At 36.0% G+C, this 22,983-nt stretch overlaps 3 protein-coding genes and 1 non-coding gene across 6 annotated transcripts; 2 read left to right on the plus strand and 2 right to left on the minus strand.

Moving 5' to 3' along the window:
* Nucleotides 1–1,371: 1,371 nt before the first annotated feature.
* Nucleotides 1,372–10,768, minus strand: LOC111809012 (protein DEFECTIVE IN MERISTEM SILENCING 3-like). Of its 2 annotated transcripts, none has more exons than XM_023695314.1 (8): nucleotides 10,535–10,768; nucleotides 10,124–10,267; nucleotides 9,820–9,934; nucleotides 9,222–9,453; nucleotides 8,374–8,565; nucleotides 7,928–8,248; nucleotides 7,309–7,534; nucleotides 1,372–1,789 (listed from the first exon to the last, which is right to left on the minus strand). In XM_023695314.1, the coding sequence occupies exons 1-8, from the start codon at nucleotides 10,556–10,558 to the stop codon at nucleotides 1,748–1,750; spliced, it is 1,296 nt and encodes a 431-aa protein (XP_023551082.1). In that variant the 5' UTR covers nucleotides 10,559–10,768; the 3' UTR covers nucleotides 1,372–1,747. The 2 variants fall into 2 exon arrangements, with proteins under 2 accessions (XP_023551082.1, XP_023551081.1); XM_023695313.1 differs by having other exon boundaries at nucleotides 9,222–9,462; nucleotides 10,535–10,766.
* Nucleotides 10,769–12,024: 1,256 nt separating this feature from the next.
* Nucleotides 12,025–12,097, plus strand: TRNAF-GAA. The gene has a single exon. It is a non-coding gene; the product is annotated as a tRNA-Phe (tRNA).
* A 765-nt stretch (nucleotides 12,098–12,862) lies between these two features.
* LOC111808098 (putative aminoacrylate hydrolase RutD) lies at nucleotides 12,863–17,703 on the minus strand. 2 transcript variants are annotated; one of them, XM_023693904.1, is made up of 10 exons: nucleotides 17,345–17,702; nucleotides 17,051–17,270; nucleotides 16,756–16,838; nucleotides 16,542–16,642; nucleotides 15,783–15,878; nucleotides 15,602–15,655; nucleotides 13,792–13,940; nucleotides 13,585–13,702; nucleotides 13,420–13,507; nucleotides 12,863–13,345 (listed from the first exon to the last, which is right to left on the minus strand). In XM_023693904.1, exons 1-10 carry the CDS (start codon nucleotides 17,463–17,465, stop codon nucleotides 13,146–13,148), a joined length of 1,230 nt encoding a protein of 409 aa, XP_023549672.1. In that variant the 5' UTR covers nucleotides 17,466–17,702; the 3' UTR covers nucleotides 12,863–13,145. The 2 variants fall into 2 exon arrangements, with proteins under 2 accessions (XP_023549672.1, XP_023549673.1); XM_023693905.1 differs by lacking the exon at nucleotides 15,602–15,655 and having other exon boundaries at nucleotides 17,345–17,703.
* A 4,625-nt stretch (nucleotides 17,704–22,328) lies between these two features.
* Nucleotides 22,329–22,958, plus strand: LOC111808397 (protein PSY2-like). Its single transcript, XM_023694334.1, has 3 exons — nucleotides 22,329–22,450; nucleotides 22,534–22,586; nucleotides 22,712–22,958. Exons 1-3 carry the CDS (start codon nucleotides 22,381–22,383, stop codon nucleotides 22,826–22,828), a joined length of 240 nt encoding a protein of 79 aa, XP_023550102.1. The 5' UTR covers nucleotides 22,329–22,380; the 3' UTR covers nucleotides 22,829–22,958.
* Nucleotides 22,959–22,983: the final 25 nt, after the last annotated feature.

Below are 22,983 nucleotides of genomic sequence, written 5' to 3' on the forward strand. Positions count from 1 at the left end.
CCAATCAGCCACACTTTAATTCATTCATCTTAAATAAATTTTATTATCAATCGGAACATAATTTAACTAAAAATTAAACTTTCAAATTCTCATCTACGTAATTAGAATTTAAATTTTATATATTTATTTTATCGGAAGACTTGGGAGAAAAGAAAATCAAATTAAAATTAAGTGTACGGACAATAAAGTTTTGACAATGAGATGATGGCAAATGCATAATTTTGTTTTCAACTTTATGCACTTCCATGACTAACACAACTTTGAAATAATGGAAAAAAATAAAAACAACCTCAATTCTTTTTCGATAATAAATTGAAAAAATGAAAGGACATAATATCATTTGGTTGTTCGTGTTTGCGTTTATTTAGAAGTTGATCTTTAGTTGACTATCTCGAAACTAATATATCATTTAGGTCTTCCATCTTTCTTCCAAACATGCTTTCCCTTTCCTGCAGCAGCCTCTCCAAATCGATCCTCTTGCACAATCCTTATTGCTTCGATCCTCCAGCACCACACTTAGCAGTAACTTCGGCGATGTATGTCGCACGAGAGGAGGAAGATGAGTAACTTGAATGCCTAATAGGGCAAGTGTGCTGAAGGTGAGAAGTAGATGGTCATTTTTTTTTTTTTTCAAACCTCCATGATTGGAGATGGCTTTCAGTGCTTCACTCTTGACCTATCAGGCATTCGGTAACGAAGCAAATCGGAGACCTAATATAGGCATAATGTTCGGGCACGTTGCGATCCAGACAGAGGGCAGATTTTATCGAGATCGATGTGGCAAGGAAGGGGAAGGAAAGGAGGAAAAGAAAAACGTGCTACCTAAGATAATAGTAATATAAAACCAATAAGTATCGCTATGTCGAGAATGACAAATTACTTTTCCATTAGTGAACTAACGACCAACTTCGCACAGCAACGGTTTCTAAAATTCAAGAACTAAAACTGTTCATTCTAAAATCTTAGGAACCAAATGCACCAAGCAAATGTATCCTCCAAAAATAATAATGATCATAAAAGCATATTATAAAAAAAATATATGCACTCTTACCACACTATCTAACATCACTTCAAAATTCAACCCTTTAAAATCCTTATTTACAAACCATAATCTTTAAAAAAAAAAACAACAATAATTTAAATTGTTCTAAGAACAATTAGAACATTTATTTAAAAAATGAACTAAAAGATCGATAAAGAACATATTTTGACCAAATTTTTAGTTCAAATAATAGAAAACTATTTTTAAAACAATCTTCAAAGCAAGTCAAATCAAAGAATATATCTCCATATATATATATATATATATATATATATATATATATATATATATAGACAAAGATATGAAAACAATCACTCATACAACACAAATAAACGATATTTTTTCTTTCTCCTTTTTAAATTTTTAATTTTTAGTGTGATAAGACAAAGGTGACCAATACAAACAGCCATCCCATCTAAACCCACTGCAGGGCAATAGAACCCCGTTGTCTCTGCTGTTAGGAACACTAGTTTCAATAAATTTAGACAGCAAGCACTAAAGAATGCCTATTCCAGTGAGGAACAACAGATGTCATGCTACTGCCTACTCCATTTCCATGAAAATTTTAAGCTAAACCATAAGATATTTACCTGAAAATGCAATATGAAGCTTATGCATTTTCCCAGAGTTAATATTGCAGCTGACTGCTCTCACAGTTCCACCCCCATGTTGCTCGGTGGAAGACTCGGTCCTCTACTGCAAAGTTCACCGTGGCGTCAACCTCTCCGGCTTGGCTGAGAGTTGTTGCTGTAATTTCACCATCAAAATAACATTCAGAATTACACCATAACAAAGTTTGAACTATAAGCAATCAGTATATCAGGCTTCAAACAGCAGGCACACAAATCCAGAATCTTCTCTTTGATGGGATATTTATTTAGCTCCAAAGTTTTAAAAGTTTCAATTAAATCCTTAAAACTTCGAATTATGATTTCATGAATTACTTGACGTTAACTCAATGATAGAAGTACATTTATTGGCCACAGATTGGCTAGTTTGAATAGACGTGGCAGACATACAGCAAAGACAAATGACACAGTATAGCCTCATAAAACAAGAATGTTGCATGTCATCGTTATATTTTGAGACCTGTGATGTCTAAATGATAAAACTACATAGAATCACAATGGAAAGTTAGTGAGCATACTTACAAACTAAATAGAAACAACAAAAAACTAAGAAGGTAGGTAATTGACATATATTATCATAAGCTAAAACAAGACTCTTGTGATCTGTATCTTTCTTGATTCTCAGATTTTGTTGAGTTCGTTAAGCAGTCATGCTACTTTAACAGGCCACTAGCGGCATACACAAGTTTAACAACAGGCTGACATTTTCAATAATATAGCAGCCAATAACTATATTCTTCTGCAGTTATCTATTATTAACAAAACTAAAACTTTGTTCGGTATGTTGAAAGGGCAAGTCAATTTAATAGCTGTGGATTGAGCAGGTGTTCCAGTTAACAGGAAAGTGGAATGATAGACATCAAAGTTGATATTTATAAATGTCGGGACATAAGATTGAATTTCCGGATCAAAATACATTTTCAAGCATAAAAGATTCACATCGCTCAATCATAGAGATTTTAGAGCTACAAATGATTATACAAACAAAATTGAATTGTGAATGGGCAGAGCTGAGGGTAATACAAGTAAATTTAATCTCGGCAAGAGGAAAAAGGAAATGCTGAAAGGTCCACTATGCAACCTTGATGCTAAAAGGTGATGCCCACTTCTGGTGGGAATCGGCAAAGCAGTTAATGGATATCAATGAAGGACTGATTACTTGGTTTCAATTCAAAGAAGTCTTCTAGAAGTACTACCCAACTGTCATCTGATATCGGTGGCAGGAAAAATTCTTGAATTTGAATCAGGGAGAGAAAACTATTGAGAAGCAAACTGTCTCAATTCTCAACAGCTTGATGTTAGTTTGAGTTCCATAAGCATATTTCAGTCTTTAACTAATTTGTGAAATAGCTCAAGGTTTCAAATTAATACGAAAAACTGATGAACATTCAAATCATTAAGGTGCTTGGTAGTTAAATCACCACAAGATCCAAAAAGAGTGATTATTGAAATGTAATCTTAACATTCAATATAAGAGGTGGGCAAATGGTACAACCCTGACAGAGCAAAAGTGAAAGCCTCTAAGTTCTCTTGCCAAATGACAACAGTGATACCAGTAACCAATTCATCTGATATCGGAGGCAGGAAAAATGCTTGAATTTGAAACAGGGAGAGAAAACTGTTGAAGTATTACTCGGAGTTCACTAACGAAGAAAGCAAGAGGTTCAGAATGGACCTAAGGAATGAGATTCAAGGCACAGTTGAAGCTCTAGCTCCATCAGATTATGTTGCAGCTCTTCGAGCCACTATGATGATGGATATGCATACTCATACGGCACCTCATACATCTGGTGGGCAGGGAGATTCAAGGAATAAGAGAAGATTAAATCGAGCTTTTCCTAGAACTCAACAGCCATCACAGCAACAACAATCTGATAGACAACCAACCCTAATGTTGGGAGGCTTCCATGTAGAGTGTGTGGACATGCCCATGAGGGATTTAGTATGACGGGAGCTGGTGCTTGTTTTGGTTGCAAATTTCCCGAATGAAGGAAATCATAATTCAAACCAACTTCCAGGATCAAACCAGAGAGGAAGATGAGGTCAGACCCGAGGAAGAGGCATGACTCATGCGATGACTAGCAGAGGAGCTGAGAATGTGAATACATTGGTGACAGGTACATTCCCTATATTTGGTCACCATGCTCTTCTTTTATAAGATTGTGTCTACCCACTCTTTTATATCTGTCACATTTGTGAAACAAACAAAACTAGAACTAAACCCATCTGTCACATTTGTGAAACAAACAAAACTAGAACTAGACCCATTAGGGTTTAGTTTGACAGTGTTTACTCCGACTGAAATTGTATTATTGCGAGGCATAAAGTTAAAGCTTGTCAGATTGAGGTGTCGGGATGATTTTTGTACGTGACAATAATCGTTATGGACATGACAAACTTTTATGTTGTTCTTGGCATGGATTGGTTAGTTGAGGACCACTTCAACATTAATTGCTACGCCAGAGAAGTAGGAGTGAGATTTAAATTTAGGGGATTTGAGTTTGAGGACACCCATAAAGTTATTTCAACACTTAAGGTCACAAAGTTGATAAGCCTTGGAGAATGGGGTTGGTTAGCCAATATTGTTGACACCAGGAGTATGAACATCAGTTATGAATGAGTTCCTGAATATCTTTCAGGATAATTTGTCAGGGTTTACCTCCGGTTCGAGAAGTAAATTTTAGTATTGAGCTCAAGCCAAGAACAAACCTTAAGAGGAATTTATTTACATGGAACAAAGCTTGTGAAAGGAGCTAAAGGAGAGACTAGTTAGTTATGACACCAATACTAACTGTGCCAGACGAGACCAAAAATTTTGTTGATGTAGCATGATAAGGTTATCATTTATGTCTCCTGTCAATGAAAGGATTATGAGCTTAACTAACCAACTCATGATGTGGAGTTGGCAACGGTGGCCTTTGCACTAAAGACATGGATACATTATTTGTACAGGGAGAAGATTCAAACCTATACAAACCACAAAAGCTTAAAGTATTTATTTACATAGAAAACGTTAAACACAATGTAACAAAGGTGGTTGAAGTTGGTTAAAAATTATGATGTTGAAATACTTCATCATTCAGGTAAAGCAAATGGTTACCAATGCGCTTAGTAAAAAGACGGCTCATATGTCAGCTTCAATTACAAAACAAGTTGATCTGGAGCGAGTTGGAATTGTTGTTATGGTTAGAGGTGAAGCAGCACAGTAGACACAATTAATTCTCTAGTCTACCTAAGACAATGACTTGTTGATTCTCAAAAGAACAATCCCTACTTCTCTCGAGTATTGCAACAGGTAGAACAAATGAGGAAAAAAAGTTTTCTATAATGTCCAATAACGGTTTCCTTTGGCACGAACATTTGTACATTTCTAATGATGATGTGCTCAAGCAAGAAGTACCATCTGAAGCTCATGACTCTCCTAACTTGATATACCCTAGTAGTATAAAGATGTACCAGTATTTGAAATCATACTAATAATTGAGCATGCAAGTAGATGCTTAGTATGTCAACAAGTCAAAGCACCGAGGTGAGACCCTCAAGTTTCTTGCAACCCCTGAAAGATTTCAGTAATTAAGGTCATTGTTGAATTGACCAAGTCAGCACATTATAATGGAAAACTTGTATATTCAGTTGATAAATGAGCACAGTTGTATGTGGAAGAGATAGGTTGCATGACGTGACTATGTCCATTGTACGAGACAAAGACACCTGTTTTATGTCCAACTTTTGGAGTTAGCAAAGAGCGTTGGGAACTGAGCTGAATTTTAGCACAATTTTCATCCTCAACTCATGGATAGGCTAAAAGACTTATAGATTATTGAGGATATGCTATTGGCTTGTGCGTTAGATTTTGTACGTAGCTAACTAGGACTCACGCCCGTATTTGATTGAATTTTCCTATAACAACAATTGTAGGCAACAATATAGATGGCACCGTTTGAAGATTTATAGGGTAAGAGATGTTGATCCAAATATTATGGGATGAAGTGGACAACATTAACGATTGGGACCTAAGTTAGTCTAGATCACAATGAAGGCAGTGCAGAAAATCAAGACAAGAAAGTTGACAATGCAGAGCAGAAAAAAGAGCTATGTTGATGCCAGAAATAAAGATTTGAAATTTATGGTGGGTGATCACATGTTCTTAAAGTTAGTGTCCATGAAAGGAGTGCTAAGATTTGGTAAGAAAGGAAAGTTGAACCCGAACTTCATAGGTCCTTTTGAAATATTGGGGCGGATAGAACCTATGGTGAATTTTTCTACCATGCATGAGAGAACCTAATCATCAAGATAAACTTAGAGGAGTCAGGTCACGTAAATCTAATGATTGAGATAGACATAAAGGAGCTTGATAGAGTGTAACCAGAGAATAAAAATCCTATTATGAGCTCAAATGGGTTAACTGAACTAGAAGTAAGACTATTTTAGCATTGAGGAGCTATCCAAGTCTTAACCTACTAAGATTATGACTGATGACCTGGGAGAGATAATCTAGGTTATCACTTATGAGTGGCTTTGATTGAATTATTTTGTTGGTATTTTAGGGAAGGATAGAAATAATACACAACCCATGTTTAGTGAGAAGGGTTAGATGCAAAGGGAAGTGGGGCGGTTAAAATGGGGTGGTGCAATAATAGGGGTTGGGTCTCCAGCGACATGGGTAGAAGTACAAACAATTTCAAGTGAAACCATCATCAGTTGAGGGTCTACTAGTTGTATTAGGGAGGATGGCATTGGGTTGATGGGTAAAGGCTGAGGTTCCTCAAAGATGAATAGGTCTAGAGAAACTAAGTCGGTGGGGCTTTTCGTAGATTTTTACTTGGGTTCAGATAAGTGATAAAGTCTTTTTTACCAAAGATGGATAGATCTAGAGAAACTATTAAAGAGGTTTTCTGTTTCCATTTTGGTCAATCTGGATCAATTCAACAAAGTATCCAACTTTGTTCCTTCACTTCGAGGAAATAATTGTTACCTCGAAGTTCTTTGAGGAATTAGAAGGAACAGAGTTGATGCACCATAGTATCAAAGGAGGATCCAAGCCATTTAAGGGAATTCCTAGACAGTGAGATTGATTGGGTGAAGGTATGACTACTTTCCACGATGTTTGCTCGTTCTCCTCGCTAGTGTTTGTCAAAAGTGATGGTAAAATATTTTCTATCAATGGAAATGGATTGGTTGGAGTAACTCTGGAGGTTCGATGATTGAGGATTAATGCCATGGCAGCCGAAACTAATAATCAGAGAGTATGTTAAAGGGGGTACTACGTTGAGACGAAGGGAAGGAAGAGAGGTCATCAGGAGTTTTTTGCAATTTTAGAAGTTTTTCTCACCAATCTTGATTGGGGTGTTTCTGTAAGCTCTAGTTGGGCAAGGGATTCCCCTTCCACTGCCTTTTTTTCAATGAATGAATTTGTAGAAGTAAAAAGAATATAAATAATAGAAGATTAATAATTGAGTTCACTACTTCAATAGACTGCTACATTTACTCAACAGAGGAGAATAAAAAAAGGGAGAAGTAGGACAGTCAAAATCTCCAAAAAGAAACAAATTCAATATACTTCACTTGAAATGTTGTGGTTTAAGAACATTTTAAGCCTACACCTTTATCTCCGAATCAAAGGATTTTAGATCTCACCTGAGCTGCGTATGATGAGCTTTCAGCCAGGAACTTCAGAAACTCTGCCTTTTTCCTGTCAAAATTGAGCTTAGAATTGTCCAACAACGCATGTTCTCTCTTTATATCTTCAATCATCTTTTCCTTTTTCCACTTGAGCTCTTTAATCTGCCTCGCAGATTCAATGTAGTTTTCAGGAAGGCTTGATTTCATTGAGGCCTTTGGGAATCTCAACTGAACATCTTCCCTGTCATCAAACATACAAAAAATGAGATTAAGCACTCGATAAAATCCAAACTTTTAAGTGAACAACAAATATAAGTCCACAAGCCATAACAGAAATCCAATTTTTGTTTCAGTAAATTTAAGAGACCAAAGCACATTATAAAGTAGTGAATGAAGGATTTTTGGAAAAAGATAGACGACATTTCAGAATAGTTTTTACCAATAGCATTAAAGAATCCAAGAATTATCGCTTGAAATCTTAAACATTTGAGCAAAATATATATATATATATATATATATATCAGATTAATTGACAAAAGAAATTAACAAATAAAAAATAGATTAAACTGGAAGGCATGGTCTACTAAATGATTCAGACAAAATTGAAATACAATTTTGAAAGATAGCTTCATACTGGTTGCCCAAGCAAAAAACACCAGTAGCCTTAATTATCCCTCCATCTAAAGAAAGTGCACCATCACTAATGCAAGGGAGAGCTTGTAGCATGTCTGCTCTGGTTTTATATACTTGAAGACGAGAAAAGAGAGAATAGAACAGGGTCTCCCTGAGACCATATCCATTGGCTGCGAGACAAAATATGTGCATGCTATCAATATCAATCATATTTACAGCAAAGCCAAGAAAGCCAGGTGGACACTCCCCATTAGGTAATCTTGGCTTTATAAGGTCAAGCCTCCTTTGTGGGTCATTAGCAATAAAATCACCAACATATGGTCTGCAAAAAAAAAAAAAAAAAAAAAAAGGTACTTTTAGCATTTTCATGGATAAATAAAACCTCCAAAGAAGTTTACAAACTTAAGCTTCAGAATTTCAAGCAGATACAGTATATAAGACTAATGCCTCAAATGTTCAAGACAAATTACGAGAAACCGGCCATCCAAGTTCCTCCCAATTGAAGCACCAAGACCATGAATGCCAAAACTTTTGTTTATGCAACCTTCCTTGTCATATATTTCTAATGCCTTAACTCCCTCGTAAGTTCTACAGACAATTGCCAGCATGGTTTCCATTCCCAAGTACTCAGAGAGAAGTCTGCAATTGAAATAATTAAAAAAAATCATGTAAGTGCAACACTATGCATATTGTTTGTTTGATGATGTAATAAGACTCTCTTATAATAACAAACAATTCATAACAGGAAGAACAGAAGGCACATGCTCAAGTACTCATCTCACTTCTGCTTTCAGATAGTATGTAGTCCACTTCAAAAGTTTCTCTATCATTAAAAACAAATTTAAATGATATAGTATCCCTCAGCATTTTTAACGTTTATCACAACATCAATGAAAATTAAAATAGTTAAACGAGAGGCCAGACATCAAAGATTATGCTAAAAGAACACTCATCTTCCACCTCCACCTTTAGACGTCCAATTACATTAAACATTCTAATTGTTTAAGCTACACTTCAAAAAAATGTGACAACCAACAAGTAAAAGACTATCTGATCCATTTGGATCCACTATAGTATCTGGTGAACCACCCTCGCCCAATAAGACATGCATAAACATACAGTAAAGCTCAGTTTTATGTATCAGACGTGATGTAATTCAATCTCAACATCCCCATCCCACCCACCCACAATTACCTGAGGAAAAGGCCAGGGAACGTCAGTTGATTCATAACAAATTCCACAATCCAAAATAAATAGAGGAAAATAAAATTAAAAAAAGTAGAAGTAACGCAGACCTGCTAAGATTATCATCATCAACTTTTCCAAGCCGAGCAACAATGCCCAATACATCTTTGGTCAACATGATATTGTAAGCCTGAATACTATGATGTGCGCTCAATTTACAAATAATTCCAGCAGCAGACTTCTCCTGCTGCATAATCTGTTGCATCGTTTCCTCATCACTTTGAGGATGGGAATGAATCTCGTTTTCAGCCACAGGCGTGCCTGAAGAATGATTATACTTGCCTAGAATAACTGAAGAAAACTATATAAGTGGATAAAAGATACTAAAGGGAATATTTATAAGTCCTCACACAAACAGTACGAGGAAGAGAAAACCAATGCTACATGTCTAAGAATCTAATGTGGAAAACAATCACCACATGCAAGCTTGAAATTTAAACGTGTAATATATTTTGGTGAGTAATATAACATAAACCCCACAAACCATACATAATAAAATCACCAAAACTAATATATGCTTTTTTGATGCAATGCTTGCCATGACCAATCACCTTGATGGTAAATGACAAACGATTGCAAGCATGTTATATTGCCCACGTTTCTCCATCTAAGAACAAATTCACTTCCCAACAATTATAGATAAAATACCTTGCAAATCGAGGATGGATTCATCTAATTTGCTTTTCTGAGTCTTGAGAAATTTAATGTTGTCCTCGTGTTGCTTTATTTTCATTCCGAACGTCTGTAGATCCTCTTGAAGTTTCTGCAGGAATCAGTCCGATGATGCGTGAGACTAGCAATTCACTAGCTAAGCGTATACAAGCAAACCACTGTCAACCGAGAGTTTACAACATGCTCCCCACACTTGTGCATTGTTTATCCATACAACCGTAATCCGAAAACAAACTTGTATAAAAAAAAAAAGAAACCCAAATGAGTATGATGATGACACCTTGGAAAAATTGAAGATGTATTCCGCATGAGCGAAGCCCCCATTTTGCGTATCATTCCTCGCGACACACGAACTGTCGCTCTGATCGACTTGCATATACTGCGTAGAATCTTGGGCCGGCGATGTCGGTATCCGAATAGCCAGCTGCCAGAAAGAGTACAATTAGAGACCAACACAGAGGAAAAAATCAGGAAAATTCAGAAACAATCAAACCCCAACAAGCTCTCCACTCCAATTTCTTCATAAATCATCGTAAACAGAAGCACACAACAACAGCCTCCTACTGCTATACTAAAGCCTCAATAAAAATGCAGGGGAAGAGGAAAATCCGACAAGCCCGAAGCAAATTCTAGGTCTACGAGTACGCAAAAACCAGACAGATTAAGTAAGGGAGAGAGAGAAGAGAGATGCCTGCATATTGTTTGGGTGAAACATGGCGAGCTGCTGAAATGAGTGCAGAATTGAGAAATCGAGGTCTGATATGAATGAGAAACGGAAGAATTTGACGAGCAGCCGCTGCGGATTACAGCGAAACGAGTCTTCTTGGCGTTCTTCCTCCACCTCCTCGCTTCGCTCTGCGGAGGTCTGGTTCTGTGTCAGTCCAGGTCAAACGCCGAATTCGATTTGATGCTTCCCCTCTCTTTTGTTCTTCGTTTTTTTTCTTTTTTTTTTCAGTAAATTTTAAAATACATTTTTATAATTATTCTCCAGTTTATATTTTAATTTGTAAATAAACTTTCAATTAGTTAATTAAAATAATTATGATGTATATTTTCGACCCAAAAAAAATGTTGATTTTTAAATTAATTAATAATAAAGTAATTTAAGTTTATAGATCATATGAAAATTAAAATAATAAATTAATGAAAAAGGTAATATTTTAAAAAGGAGAGATGAACCATAAAATGAAAATTTAACATTAAAATCAAACCATCCTTCTCTAAATTAGCCAATATGGGTCCAGCACCTCTCCTTAATCGAGTCCCTTTTCTTTTGGAGTCTTAAGTTTAGGGTATGACTCTGATACCATATTAGATGAGTCATTGGTTCGACATTTGAGGATTTAGGGCATGACTCTGATACCATGTTAGATGAACACGACTCTCCACAATAGTATGATATTATCCACTTTGAACATAAACTCTCATAGCTTTACTTTAGGTTTCCCTGAAAGGTCTCAAGCCAATAGAGAGAATATTCATTGATTATAAACCCATGATCATTCTCTAAATGAATCCACGTGCGACTTTCATCATTCAACAGGGTTAAATAGTTTAAAACTTAAAACCATAAGGTATTTTATGACTAAATAAAAACCGTGCTCAAAATTCAAAGACCAAATGAGCTTATTACTATTATTATTATTATTATTTAACTTTTATTCATCATTTTATTTTAAAACTTTTGTATCCATAGATCTTTTGATTTGAGATTTTGTTTTAAAGGTCTGATAAAACAAATAATTAACTATGTTTGGTGTTGCATGAAGATGTTATCAAAATCTCAGGTTAATTCAACCATAGTTAATTTTGACATAGTTCATGACATTCATAAAATACGTTTTCTAAATACTCTCGTCATCGATCACTACTTCATGACCCATCTGAAAACAGGAAAGTAGAATGAGTGAAAAATACGTGTTTTTTTTTTTNAATTTTAACAGAAAGCGGGGATAGCTCAATTGAAAGAGCATTAGACTTTAACAGAAAGCGGAGATAGCTCAGTTGAGAGGGTGTTAGATTGAAGATCTGAAGGTAATGTGTTTGATCAACGTTCACTGCACTAAGTGCCTTGAGGCAGAATGTTTCTTTACCATTTAAAGCTTTATGAATTAATGGAGTTTGACATCATAAACTTATGTCCACTGCATCACAATTACATATTATTAATTTTAATAAAAAGCGGGGATAGCTCAGTTGGGAGAGCGTCAGACTGAAGATCTGAAGGTCACGTGTTCGATCCACGTTCACCGCATTAAGTGCCTTTAAACTAGTGTGATTCTAATGATGCTTGAATAAATAATGTTTAAAAAAAGAATAAATACTATTTTATTTTGCTGAGTTAAAAGGGTTAAAATAAATTTAATTTAATTTAATTTTGATCCATGTACCTTAAATTAAGATTTTAAGTTTATTTCATAATAATTCTTAATTATTCTCAAATAAATAATTTTAATAAAACTATATAAACTTTTAATTATAAATATCTAGTAAAATTATATTTCAAAAATTAAATATTATATGGGATGAAGTAAATTATATTAAATGAATTAAGTAAACATTTTCAAATTGAATAATATATTTGGATAATAATAACATATAATGAGTCATATTTGGTGGTATTTATGTGGGCATATTGGTATATTCCAAAGGCATATATATGAATTCATATTGGTATATTCCTTTCTCTACACTTGTGCACCTTATCAACACACTTTGGAGTCATCACCCTGTTATCTCCGGCATATTTTTGATCTGTTGAGCGAGAGCCCTTCCACACACCTCTCCGCCACAACTTCCAGGCACTTCTCTCTCTTCTTTCTCTCTCTTCCATGTTTTTTCTCTTTGTAGTTCTAAGCAATTTATTTTCCTCGATGAGCTTCGGTTCATCCCATTTCGATCCAGGGCTAACAATAAACATATAAGTTTAGCCCGTTCATAACTTTTTCTTGAAATATTTCGATTCGAAAGAAATCCACAGACTTTGTGCTTGATTAGATTTCGGGTTGGGCGCCCTATATTAGTTTAAATCAAGAAGAACACACATTTATTGATACAATATGAACACTTTATAAATTATACAGAAGGGTATATATATATATAGTTTAACTCAATAGGGGAGGGGAGGGGAGGGGAGGGTATATCAGCCTTGTAAGATAGGTCCTTTGATGGTTTCCCTTGAAGGTTCTCAATATTGAGAGTGAACTCATTACCCAACTACAGTTTAAGCAAAAATGAAACAGATCCTGCAACGAAGAACAATCATATAGCTGACCTGTAAGAAGATTTGGAGTAAGGGAGGCTCAGTCTCGGACCGGTTTCAAGCTTTTCAGGCCGTTCCGGAGATACTCGAACACGAAAAGAATCAGACCAAAGAGATACAACACGAAAAGATGGAGTCTCTCTAAGAAGAAAGGTTTGGCGGAGGAGGAGGAGGAGGAGATACTGCTTCCTCCTCCTTCATTCTTCACGGTTACAAAAGCCATTCTCTCCTCCATCCACCCTGTTAGAACCAAAATACATTTTTCAGCATTTCCAAACAACCATAGAGAACACCATTAGAACAAAAATGCTCACATGATCTTTTCTTTGCCAAGTTTGTCCACTCGTGTGGACTCGTCTTCATTTCCGAGGCTCTGATTAAGTCGAGAAGAGCTCGATTTACCTGAATTTCCCAGAAAACGAACTCAACTTTTTGGTTTCTGTTCACAACTTATCGATTGATTTGGATGAAAATTATACCTCTTCGGTTTTCTCGCGACTGACTAGATGACCTCCGTGGAGGTCTATCATTCTAGCAATAGGATACAGCTTTTCGGCAAGTCTTCTAGCATAGTACATCTGAGCAATAACATCGTGCCTAGTGATCGAAAAGGATTCAGTCATCATCGACGTCGAGGTCAATTAGTTATATAAATATGTGCACAAAAAACTTTGCTGATTGTTTACCTGCCATGAATGACTGATACAAGAAATCCAGCAGACTTGAGGCATTCTATCTCTTTTCTTGTCACTTTATGCGTCCAACATGCATTAACTTGACCAGCAAAACCAGCATTAGACTGCATTCCTGTTGCTGATATACCTTTAACATATTCCTGAAATATAATTGTTTCGAGTTGACTAAGAATCCAAATTTATATGTCCAGAGAAACATAGTTCATAGAGATATCGTGAAGAATCGATATAAACGATCAACAGATGAAGATGGTGTCATAGACACCTTTAGTTTTTAACTAGCTTCCCAAACAAGTGTCTCTCAATGTGTACACGTGGTTTAAACAAAAATCATCCACTTAGGAAGAGAGGTTTTGATATGAACCAAGGCATCAATCATGCACGATAAACTTCAATGAATATGTTGCAATTCATGCTACATTAAAGAAGAATGAAAGTTAAATTATTCTTGTGCGATGATAATTTAGAGATACGGTATTTCATTAAAGTATTTTAGGACTTTTTATTTTCTTTAAGGTTACATTTACATAATAGCTAATTATGGTCGCAAGATATGAAAGTTACATCTCTTTGAATGCCTCGTGGAAGGTTGAGGACATTTTGTATGGTATAAAACCACGTATATTGTCTATGTAAAGTAGACTTGGAAAATATAGTAAAAAGAACATTTGTGCTTTCCTTTAGCCGGTGACCAAGTTTCTTTGTAATTCTATGTAGTTTAGACTGCATTGAAGCTTGACATGATCAATCTTGCTTGTAGAGTGATTCGAATCTTAAACAAGTGTTATTGTCTTGAGATATTTGATCAACAAGGTAATTTGAATCTTACTTTCCCTTGGAGTGATTTGTTATCATTAGGACGAAGTGTTCTTACCTTTCCTTTAGCCAAGTGCTAAGTGTTTTTTGCAATTCTATGTAGTTTAGGTTGCATGTTTAGAATTATTCAAGCTTGACATGATCGATCTTGTTTGTGAAGTGATTCGAATCTCAAACAAGTGTTCTTGCCTTGAGATATTCGATCAACAAAGTAATCTGAATCATATTTCTCTTGTACTGATTCCTTACCAAGTATCTACACATAAATACATCTATACAAACACATTTAAATGTCATTTAACGACTTTGATCAATCAAAGAAACGGGAGGGAATTATTTACACTCGAGAGTTGAGACTCAAGAACATACTATCGCAATGTCGTGCCAAGGAACTCGATATCCATGAAGAAGGTGGACCGTTCTCAACCAAGTCTCCTTACGACTGATATTATTTTCTTTTGGGCTTTCCCTTTCGAGCTTCCCCTCAAGGTTTTTAAAACGTGTTTGCTAGGGAGAGGTTTCCACACCCTTATGAAGAATGCTTCGTCCTCCTCCCCAACCAATGTGGGATCTCACAAGAATACAACTCTACATGGCAATGGAGATATATTTCAGACTAATTTCAACACCATTAACAAGCTTTTGAAGTCATAGAAAGAACTTGTAACCGCCCAAACCCACCACTTTGGCCCGTTATGTATTGTCGTTGGCCTCACGGTTTTAAAACGCGTCTACTAGGGAGAGGATTCCACACCCCTATAAGAAATGTTTCGTTTCCCTCTCCAACCGATGTGAGATCTCACAGAACTAACTTATTGTTTCCATTTTCCCTCCTTTTTCGGGAGGTCCCATGAGGAGAGCATGGCTCAAAAAGAGGGAGCGGTAACAGGGATAGGATCGGATTTAATAAAAAGAGAAGAGAGCCAGAATCCAACTATTAAGGCTACATAAAGGCAGATGAGAATGACCAGCCCATCATACATACCTGATATAATACTGCTCTTCTCTTTTCAAATCCAACATACTCCTCAAGATACTCCTGCACGAAAAGATACAATAATATTTCTATTGACATGCTTCAAGATGTTAACAGTCATTCATCTACACAGCCTCATTCAAATTCACAGCGTCAAAGATAACAAAAGATAGACGACGATTTCGTTTACCTTCGAATAGTGGATATCCAAATCTACACTAGCCCTTCGTTCAGGAGTCTTGGCCTTTAAGAATCTCACTGCAATTTTGAATGTTTGCGGGTCAAGCTACAAGAAAGAGTGAGAAGAAAGGCATTAGCATTATTCCTTAAGAAACAGCTCCACCACAACTGAATAGCATTTTTCGGTTTCAATCAATGGCTTTTATATGTTAAATTCACGTTTTAAGTCTTAGATGTAACAGCCTAAACCTACCGCTAGCAGATATTCTCCTCTTTAGGCTTCCTCTTTCGTGCTTCCCCTCAAGGTTTTTAAAACGTGTATGCTAGGAAGAGGTCTCCACACCCTTATAAAAGAATGTTTCGTTCTCCTCCTCAACCAATGTGGGAACTCACAATCCACCCCCCTTTGGGGCCCAGCGGCCACGCTCACACTCGTTCCCTTCTCCAATCGATGTGGGCCCCCCCAATCCACCCCCCTTCGGGGCTCAGCGTCCTTGCTGGCACACCACCTTATGTCTACTCCCTCCGGGGCTCAGTCTCCTCGTCGACACATCTCCCAATGTCTGGCTCTAATACCATTTGTAACGGCCCAAGCCCACCATTAGCAGATATTGTCCTATTTGGGATCTCACATTAGAACTAGTAGTAACTTATTATATTTAGACACTAAACGAATGAAAGAACATGCTAGCAGCTTTTGACATTTTTCTGAAGATGATAAAACAAATAAACAGCGCAAAGTGGAAACACTAAACATTTAATCAGATACCTTAGGGCAACATTGAAAACCTCCACCAGTTACATTGAGCATGGCCAATGACTTGACTCTTCCTGGCGCCATAGCCGCTAATTTGCAAGCTATCATACCTCCTATTCGGATACCCAGATGACAAGTTAGAACAAAGAACTGATAACTAAAAGAAGGTGGTGCTTTCACAATTTCTTGTCCAGAAGTCATTGAGCAAAGTTAAAAAGTCACTCACCCATGGAATGACCAAGAATATGAGCTTTTTCCCACCCCAAATGATCCAATAAGGCAATGGCATCCTTCGCCATTATCTTTGTTCTGCACAACCCAGACAAGAAAAACAGATTACAAACTAATTGCAAGGCATTCTAATAGCTTCTTCTGGATCATGAAACCCAATGAAGAAGGGTTTATCTTTCTCTTAGGGTATTTTGACCTAAATCCCCAAATTCTAATTAATTTTATCAGACATGCAACAACGATAAGAGATTTGAGAAAGTGATTCATAAACAAAAGAATGTCGAACTCACGTATATGCAGATTTTTTTGTGGGGACGGAGCTCCGACCCATTCCCCGATTATCAAATGCACAAACCTCGATCCCACCGCCATTCTCGAAGGTAACTCCCTCGCCGAGACCAGTGGCATTTCGGTCACCGACGACGTCCCTATCGCCGTCTTCGTTGGGCACATCGGTCCCTATAAACCCTTTGATTTGGGGTCCCCATGAATCGTGGGTTCCGGCCAAGCCTACAGCCATTTTACAGCCATCAGAACGAGTTCCAAGAGAAAGTAGAAATCAAAGGGGAAAAAAGAAGAGAGACCTGTGATAAGAAGGACCTTGGTTAATCCGCGTCCGTAAGTTCTGTAGAAAATTTTGATGGGTGTGTTGATCTTGGCGTCCTCCGCGGCTGGGGCGGTGGTGTTAACCTCATAGAACGGCATATTCGGAAGGTGAAGAAGAAAGCGAAGAACAAATTTGGGTATTGGTGAATAGGGGATTTCAGGAATTGGGTTGTGATAACAGTCAAAGAGGGGATTGAGTGGTTGGCGCGAGAGCGCGGCGGACACACATTGGAAAAATCAAGAATGTCGGTACTCAACCAAAAGCTAACCGGAGAGCGGCGGAGCTCCATGATCTTTTTGTAAGTAAGTTTCAATCATCTCTTTTGAATGTTTGTAAGGTTAAAGTTTGAACGCTAAACTAACAAAAATATTTTACAATTTTACAATTAAATAAATTTAAAATTAAAATTAAAAAATACTCTTAAATTTTCAAAATACAAAATAGAAAAATATTTTTGTATTTTGATTTAAAAATAATTTTAACGTTTAAAAAACTTAATTTAAAAAAAAACAATCATGAAATTTCTAAAGTAACATTAACCGGTGTCGTCGATATCTTTGTAGATATTTATGAGGTGTCGATAGACCGTGTTCGTCTCTATATTAAGAGAATTTTTAATTTTTAATTATAAAGTTAAAAGAATATAATATTAATTTTAAAATTTTATGGACGGTTATTAAATATAGTAGTAAAAAAATATAACAGTAATGGTATTTTTTAAAACTTTTTTTTAGAAGATTAAAAATATTATTGGAAGTCTATCGTGGAAGTATAATATTTGAAGAATATATTATAATAATTAGTTATTGAGTATCTTTTATTTTATTCTCACTATTTAATTAGTTTATATCGTTACGTATTAGTTGGTAACTTGTATCCTATTATTCTCACTATTTAATTAGTTTATGTTTTCTTTAACGGTATTAGTTGGGAGCTTGTATCCTATTTAAAGATTATGAATATTAACGAGGATACATACCTTCAATCCCAATTCTATTTTTCATTCTTAACATGGTATCAAAGCCTAAAGTCAAACCCTAAAGTCAAACCCTAACTCAATCAGAGAAGCTTTTACCACCGTCGATCATCCATCGTGATAAGTCCAATCGAGTACCACAACTTCCTTCTTTCAACAACTTTCAAACCATTGTCATTACTTCCGAACCTTAAGCAACCACTACTAGTCCTCAAGTCACAAATTAGAGTCCTCGACTAGTCCATACATCACCACAAGTCGCAAATCTATATGCCTATTCCGCAAACCTACAATTCCCACGGTACCATCACTTTCCAAAATCCAAACCCACGTGTTTAAGGAAGGATTTTTCCATCATGACTTTGTTTTAGACTCAATTTCTATCCAAATTAAGACCCACTAGTTCATCATGTTAGAAGAATCGAAAATTTTAGAGCAGGAAAAGAGGAACAACCGAAGAAAAGTGACAGAAATTAGAACGGAGGATGACGGATGAATCGAGATATATATCATCCTTCCACGAGATATATCATCCTTTTAAGCCCACATTTGAAAAGTGTTAATTTCTGGTCTCTCTAGCGATTCTTTGATGTTTGTGACGAGCTATCCAGATTTCGTCATCAACAGGTAGCCTCCTAATCTTAATCTAGATCTTGAATTGGCTACAGATATTCTCAATCATTCTACTAGACCGAGGACTGTGGTTGACACACTGTTCTCGATCATCCAATAGAATACACACCTTCGATCCCAATTATATTCTAACTCTTTAATATTTATGTATATTTTTAAGTTTAAAGGTATTTTTATGAATTTAGTTTTTTTTTTTTTCTTCTTCTTTTTGTTAAGAGATGAAAAAAATGATAAGGAAATCACTACAAAACTACAAAGGACGTAAGATTCGGATTACTTTGTTCATCGAATATCTCAAGGCAAGAACATTTGTTTGAGATTCGAATCACTCTACAAGCAATAATAGGATACAAATAAATAAAAAACTTAGCCATTGTACATCTTCAACCGTGAGACGTCGTAATCTTGACACACTCATAGCATGGTTATGATAGCTGGCACATACTTCCTATTCTATTCTTGATACATTAGAATAGGAATAGCAGTAAGTTGTGGTCTTGCCGTGAGTTAACACAATCTACCCATTAACTTATTCAGTAGGTAACAAAAAATGAAAGTGTTATTACGTTTATGAAACGATTAAAGCTTCCATATGATCGATTGCTATATAACTTTCCCGTTTTATAACTTTGATTTAAGATGTTTTAGGTTACCTTTTAACAAAGGGATCATCTATTGATGAACAAATAGTAAAAATAGAGTAAGAGGACTTAGAACGGATCATCTAATCTCTTCATCACAACTAAACTCGATAAAAAAAAAAAAATTGAGTTCATTAAGGTAGAGCGGAGGAAATGAGAAACTAAATTACCTTCCGAGCATAAACAGCTCAAATTCTATACATTACATCTATCGACCATGATGTCAAATGTTCAAAACTCTCGAAGACAAAAGTGACCTCTGATTCTTAATGCTTACTTCCGGACGAGAAACAAAACAACAAATGATGTAATGTCGAGATGTAAATATAGATTCATATCTAATTTCTGTTAAGGGAATAACACTGTATCGGAATAATGTCGTGATGGAAGCGTAAGAGAAAGTGGAATTAGGCTTTTTTTTTTNGACAACCACAATCCCATTTGAAGCAAAAACAATGGTTACAATTTAGTTTCCCAATTCATTAAAATATATATTTTTTAAAATTTATAAATTTAAAATTAAGTTTATTAAAATTTGGATAAAAATTCAAATTATTAATTAAAAAAATAAAAATCACGGGTAATTTTTTTTCTTTTCTTTTCATAAACTAAATAGACATCAAACGAGACTGAAATAGTTATAATTATGTATATACCCATCACATGGACTGAATAGCACACGCCACTTTGATTGTACCAAGCTTTTGATCTGTATCACTAAACCTATATATTCAATCGCACTCTTGAATTTGATTCACCCATTATGATTATGATGCCATTTTACTATTTTTTTTTTAAATTTATCAGTGTTACGTCAAATCATTTACGTTCCAGTTAAGTTATATTCAAATTGGTTTGTCTTACTAATTTGTGAAAATTTGAATCTCATACCTCGACCCTTAAATTTAAGAGATGTTCACAATGCAGTGTTGGATGAAAGTCCCACCTCCGCTCATTTAGGGAATGATCATGGGTTTATAATCAAATAATAGTATCTGTGTTGGACAATATTATACCATTCTAGAGATCAGTGATTCGTAACATAGTATTAGAGTCCTGCCCTAAACTTAGCAATAGAAAAGGAGTCGAGGCTCGATTAAGCGGAGGTGTTGGATGAAAGTCTCATACCATTGTGGAGAGTCGTGTTCATCTAACAGACAGGGCAAAACCGAAAACCGTCCACAATTTTTTAGAGATATCCATTTTTTTTTTCCTTTTTTAGTTTATCAATTATGTTTTTTTTTTTTAAATACCAATATGGTATAAAAGTTAGTCATAAGTTTAATTAGTGAATCATTATCCCATAAACATAAACACCATCATTATTAATTAAGCTTTGTGTTTTGTGTAAACAAGTGATTAAAAAATTTTAAAATATTTTGTTTACAGAATTTGATATGCTGAGTTGTCTCCTTCTCATGCCTTAGTGCATCTATTTGACTTAGAAAGTGATAGAAACCCAACTCTCTTTTCCTACATAAATGGTAGTCTAAATCGATCCGGCTCAACCTTTTAGTACGGCTACCTTGTTACGACTCGGCATTTTGGAATTTTCACTATTTTATATGCATGATATTAAGATTCATATGTATGAAGTTTTCTAACTGTACCCATTTGAAATTGATAAGCTTTTTACGTGAGATTCTACATCAGTTGGAGTGGAGAACGAAACATTTTTTATAAGCGTGTGGAAACTCTTGCCTAGTATATGTGTTTTAAAGTCGTGAGGCTGACAACAATACATACCGAACAATATCTACTAGTGATGGGCTTGGATAGTTATAAATGGTGTCAAAGACAGACATTAGACGGTGTGCCAACAAGGACACTGGGCTCCCAAATGGGGTGGATTGTGAGATCTCACATTAGTTGGAGAGGGGGACAAAACATTTCTTATAAGGGTGTGAAAACCTCTTCTTAGTGGATGCATTTTAAAACCATGAGACTGATGGCGATATGTAACGGACCGAAGCAGACACTATCTACTAGCAGTAGGCTTGGATAGTTACAAATGGTATTAGAGCCAGACACTGGGCGGTGTGCTAGTGAGGACACTAGGTCCCAAAGGGTGATGGATTGTGAGATCCCACATCAGTTGGAGAAGAGAACAAACCCTTATAAGGGTGTGGAAACCTCTCCCTAGTAGACGTGTTTTAAAACCGTGAGGCTAACAACGATGCATAACGAGTCGAAGTGAACAATATCTACTAGCGGTGGGATTAGGCAATTACAAATGGTATCAAAGCTAGACACTAGACGGTGTGCTAGCAAGGACATTGGGCCTCCAAGGGTGATGGATTGTGAGATCCCAAATCAGTTGAAGAGGGGAATGAAACATTTCTTACAAGGGTGTAGAAACCTCTCCCTAATAGACGCATCTTAAAACCGTGAGCCTAACGACAATACATAAAGAACCGAAACCGACAGTCAAGTCAAGTCAAGTCAAGCCAAGCACTAAATTTGGCAACAGGTGAAGCCATGCAAGGGGATTGGCTGCATACATTATAGACATGCATATAATCACACTTGTTGTTTCTTTAAGTTTTAACCCCAAAAAATATGAACAGTGGAAAGAGTTGACTTAAATGGATGTGGGCTAAAAGTTAATGCACTAAATCATGATTGTGTAGCTATTGGGGGGAAGCACCATGACAACACCTTCTCAATTGCTCTCTCATTCTCCTTTGGAAATCAAGGATAAAACCCTCACTCCCATGCCCTCCTACCCCTACCTTTGCTTTTACCTCAATACAATACAATACAATGTCTCCAAGCCTTAAATTCTTTCTCCTCCTCCTTCTCCTCCTCTCCATCTCCGTTCCTTTCTCTTCGGGTAACTGACTTCTGCTTTCTCATTAAGTTTCATAGTTTTGTTGTTTCGATCGATGCTAATATATGTATATTTCTTTGTGTTAGGCATGGTTGAATCGGTTCGAGACGTCAAGGTTGCAGATAAGGCGATTTACATGGTATTAAGTAATGTTTAAAAGATGCGAGATTTAAAGTGTTGTTATCGTGTAACTAAATGGTTTTTTTTTTTTTTTTTTTTTTTTTTTTTTTTTTTTTTTTTTTTTTTTTTTTTTTTTTNGAAAAGGTTGGTGGGGTCGGAATGAATGGAAGGAAGCTTATGAGACTCGACATAGAGGACTACGATGATACGAAAGCGAATAATAGGCACGATCCGAAGAAGCCCGGAAATGGAAAGCCTTAAAAGAGGGTCTGTCTTTGGTGCTTATGGTTTAAATAACATATGCTATTGGGTTTGTGGTTATGTTTGAGCAGCTCTTGTTTCGTGTAAGATATGGATGAGATTTGATGAAGTTTTAAGCTCAAATGCTTCATGGTTTGGCTCATTGAAACTTAAGA

Source organism: Cucurbita pepo, chromosome LG13, assembly GCF_002806865.2.
Source record: "Cucurbita pepo subsp. pepo cultivar mu-cu-16 chromosome LG13, ASM280686v2, whole genome shotgun sequence".
In the NCBI taxonomy this organism is placed as follows: domain Eukaryota; kingdom Viridiplantae; phylum Streptophyta; class Magnoliopsida; order Cucurbitales; family Cucurbitaceae; genus Cucurbita; species Cucurbita pepo.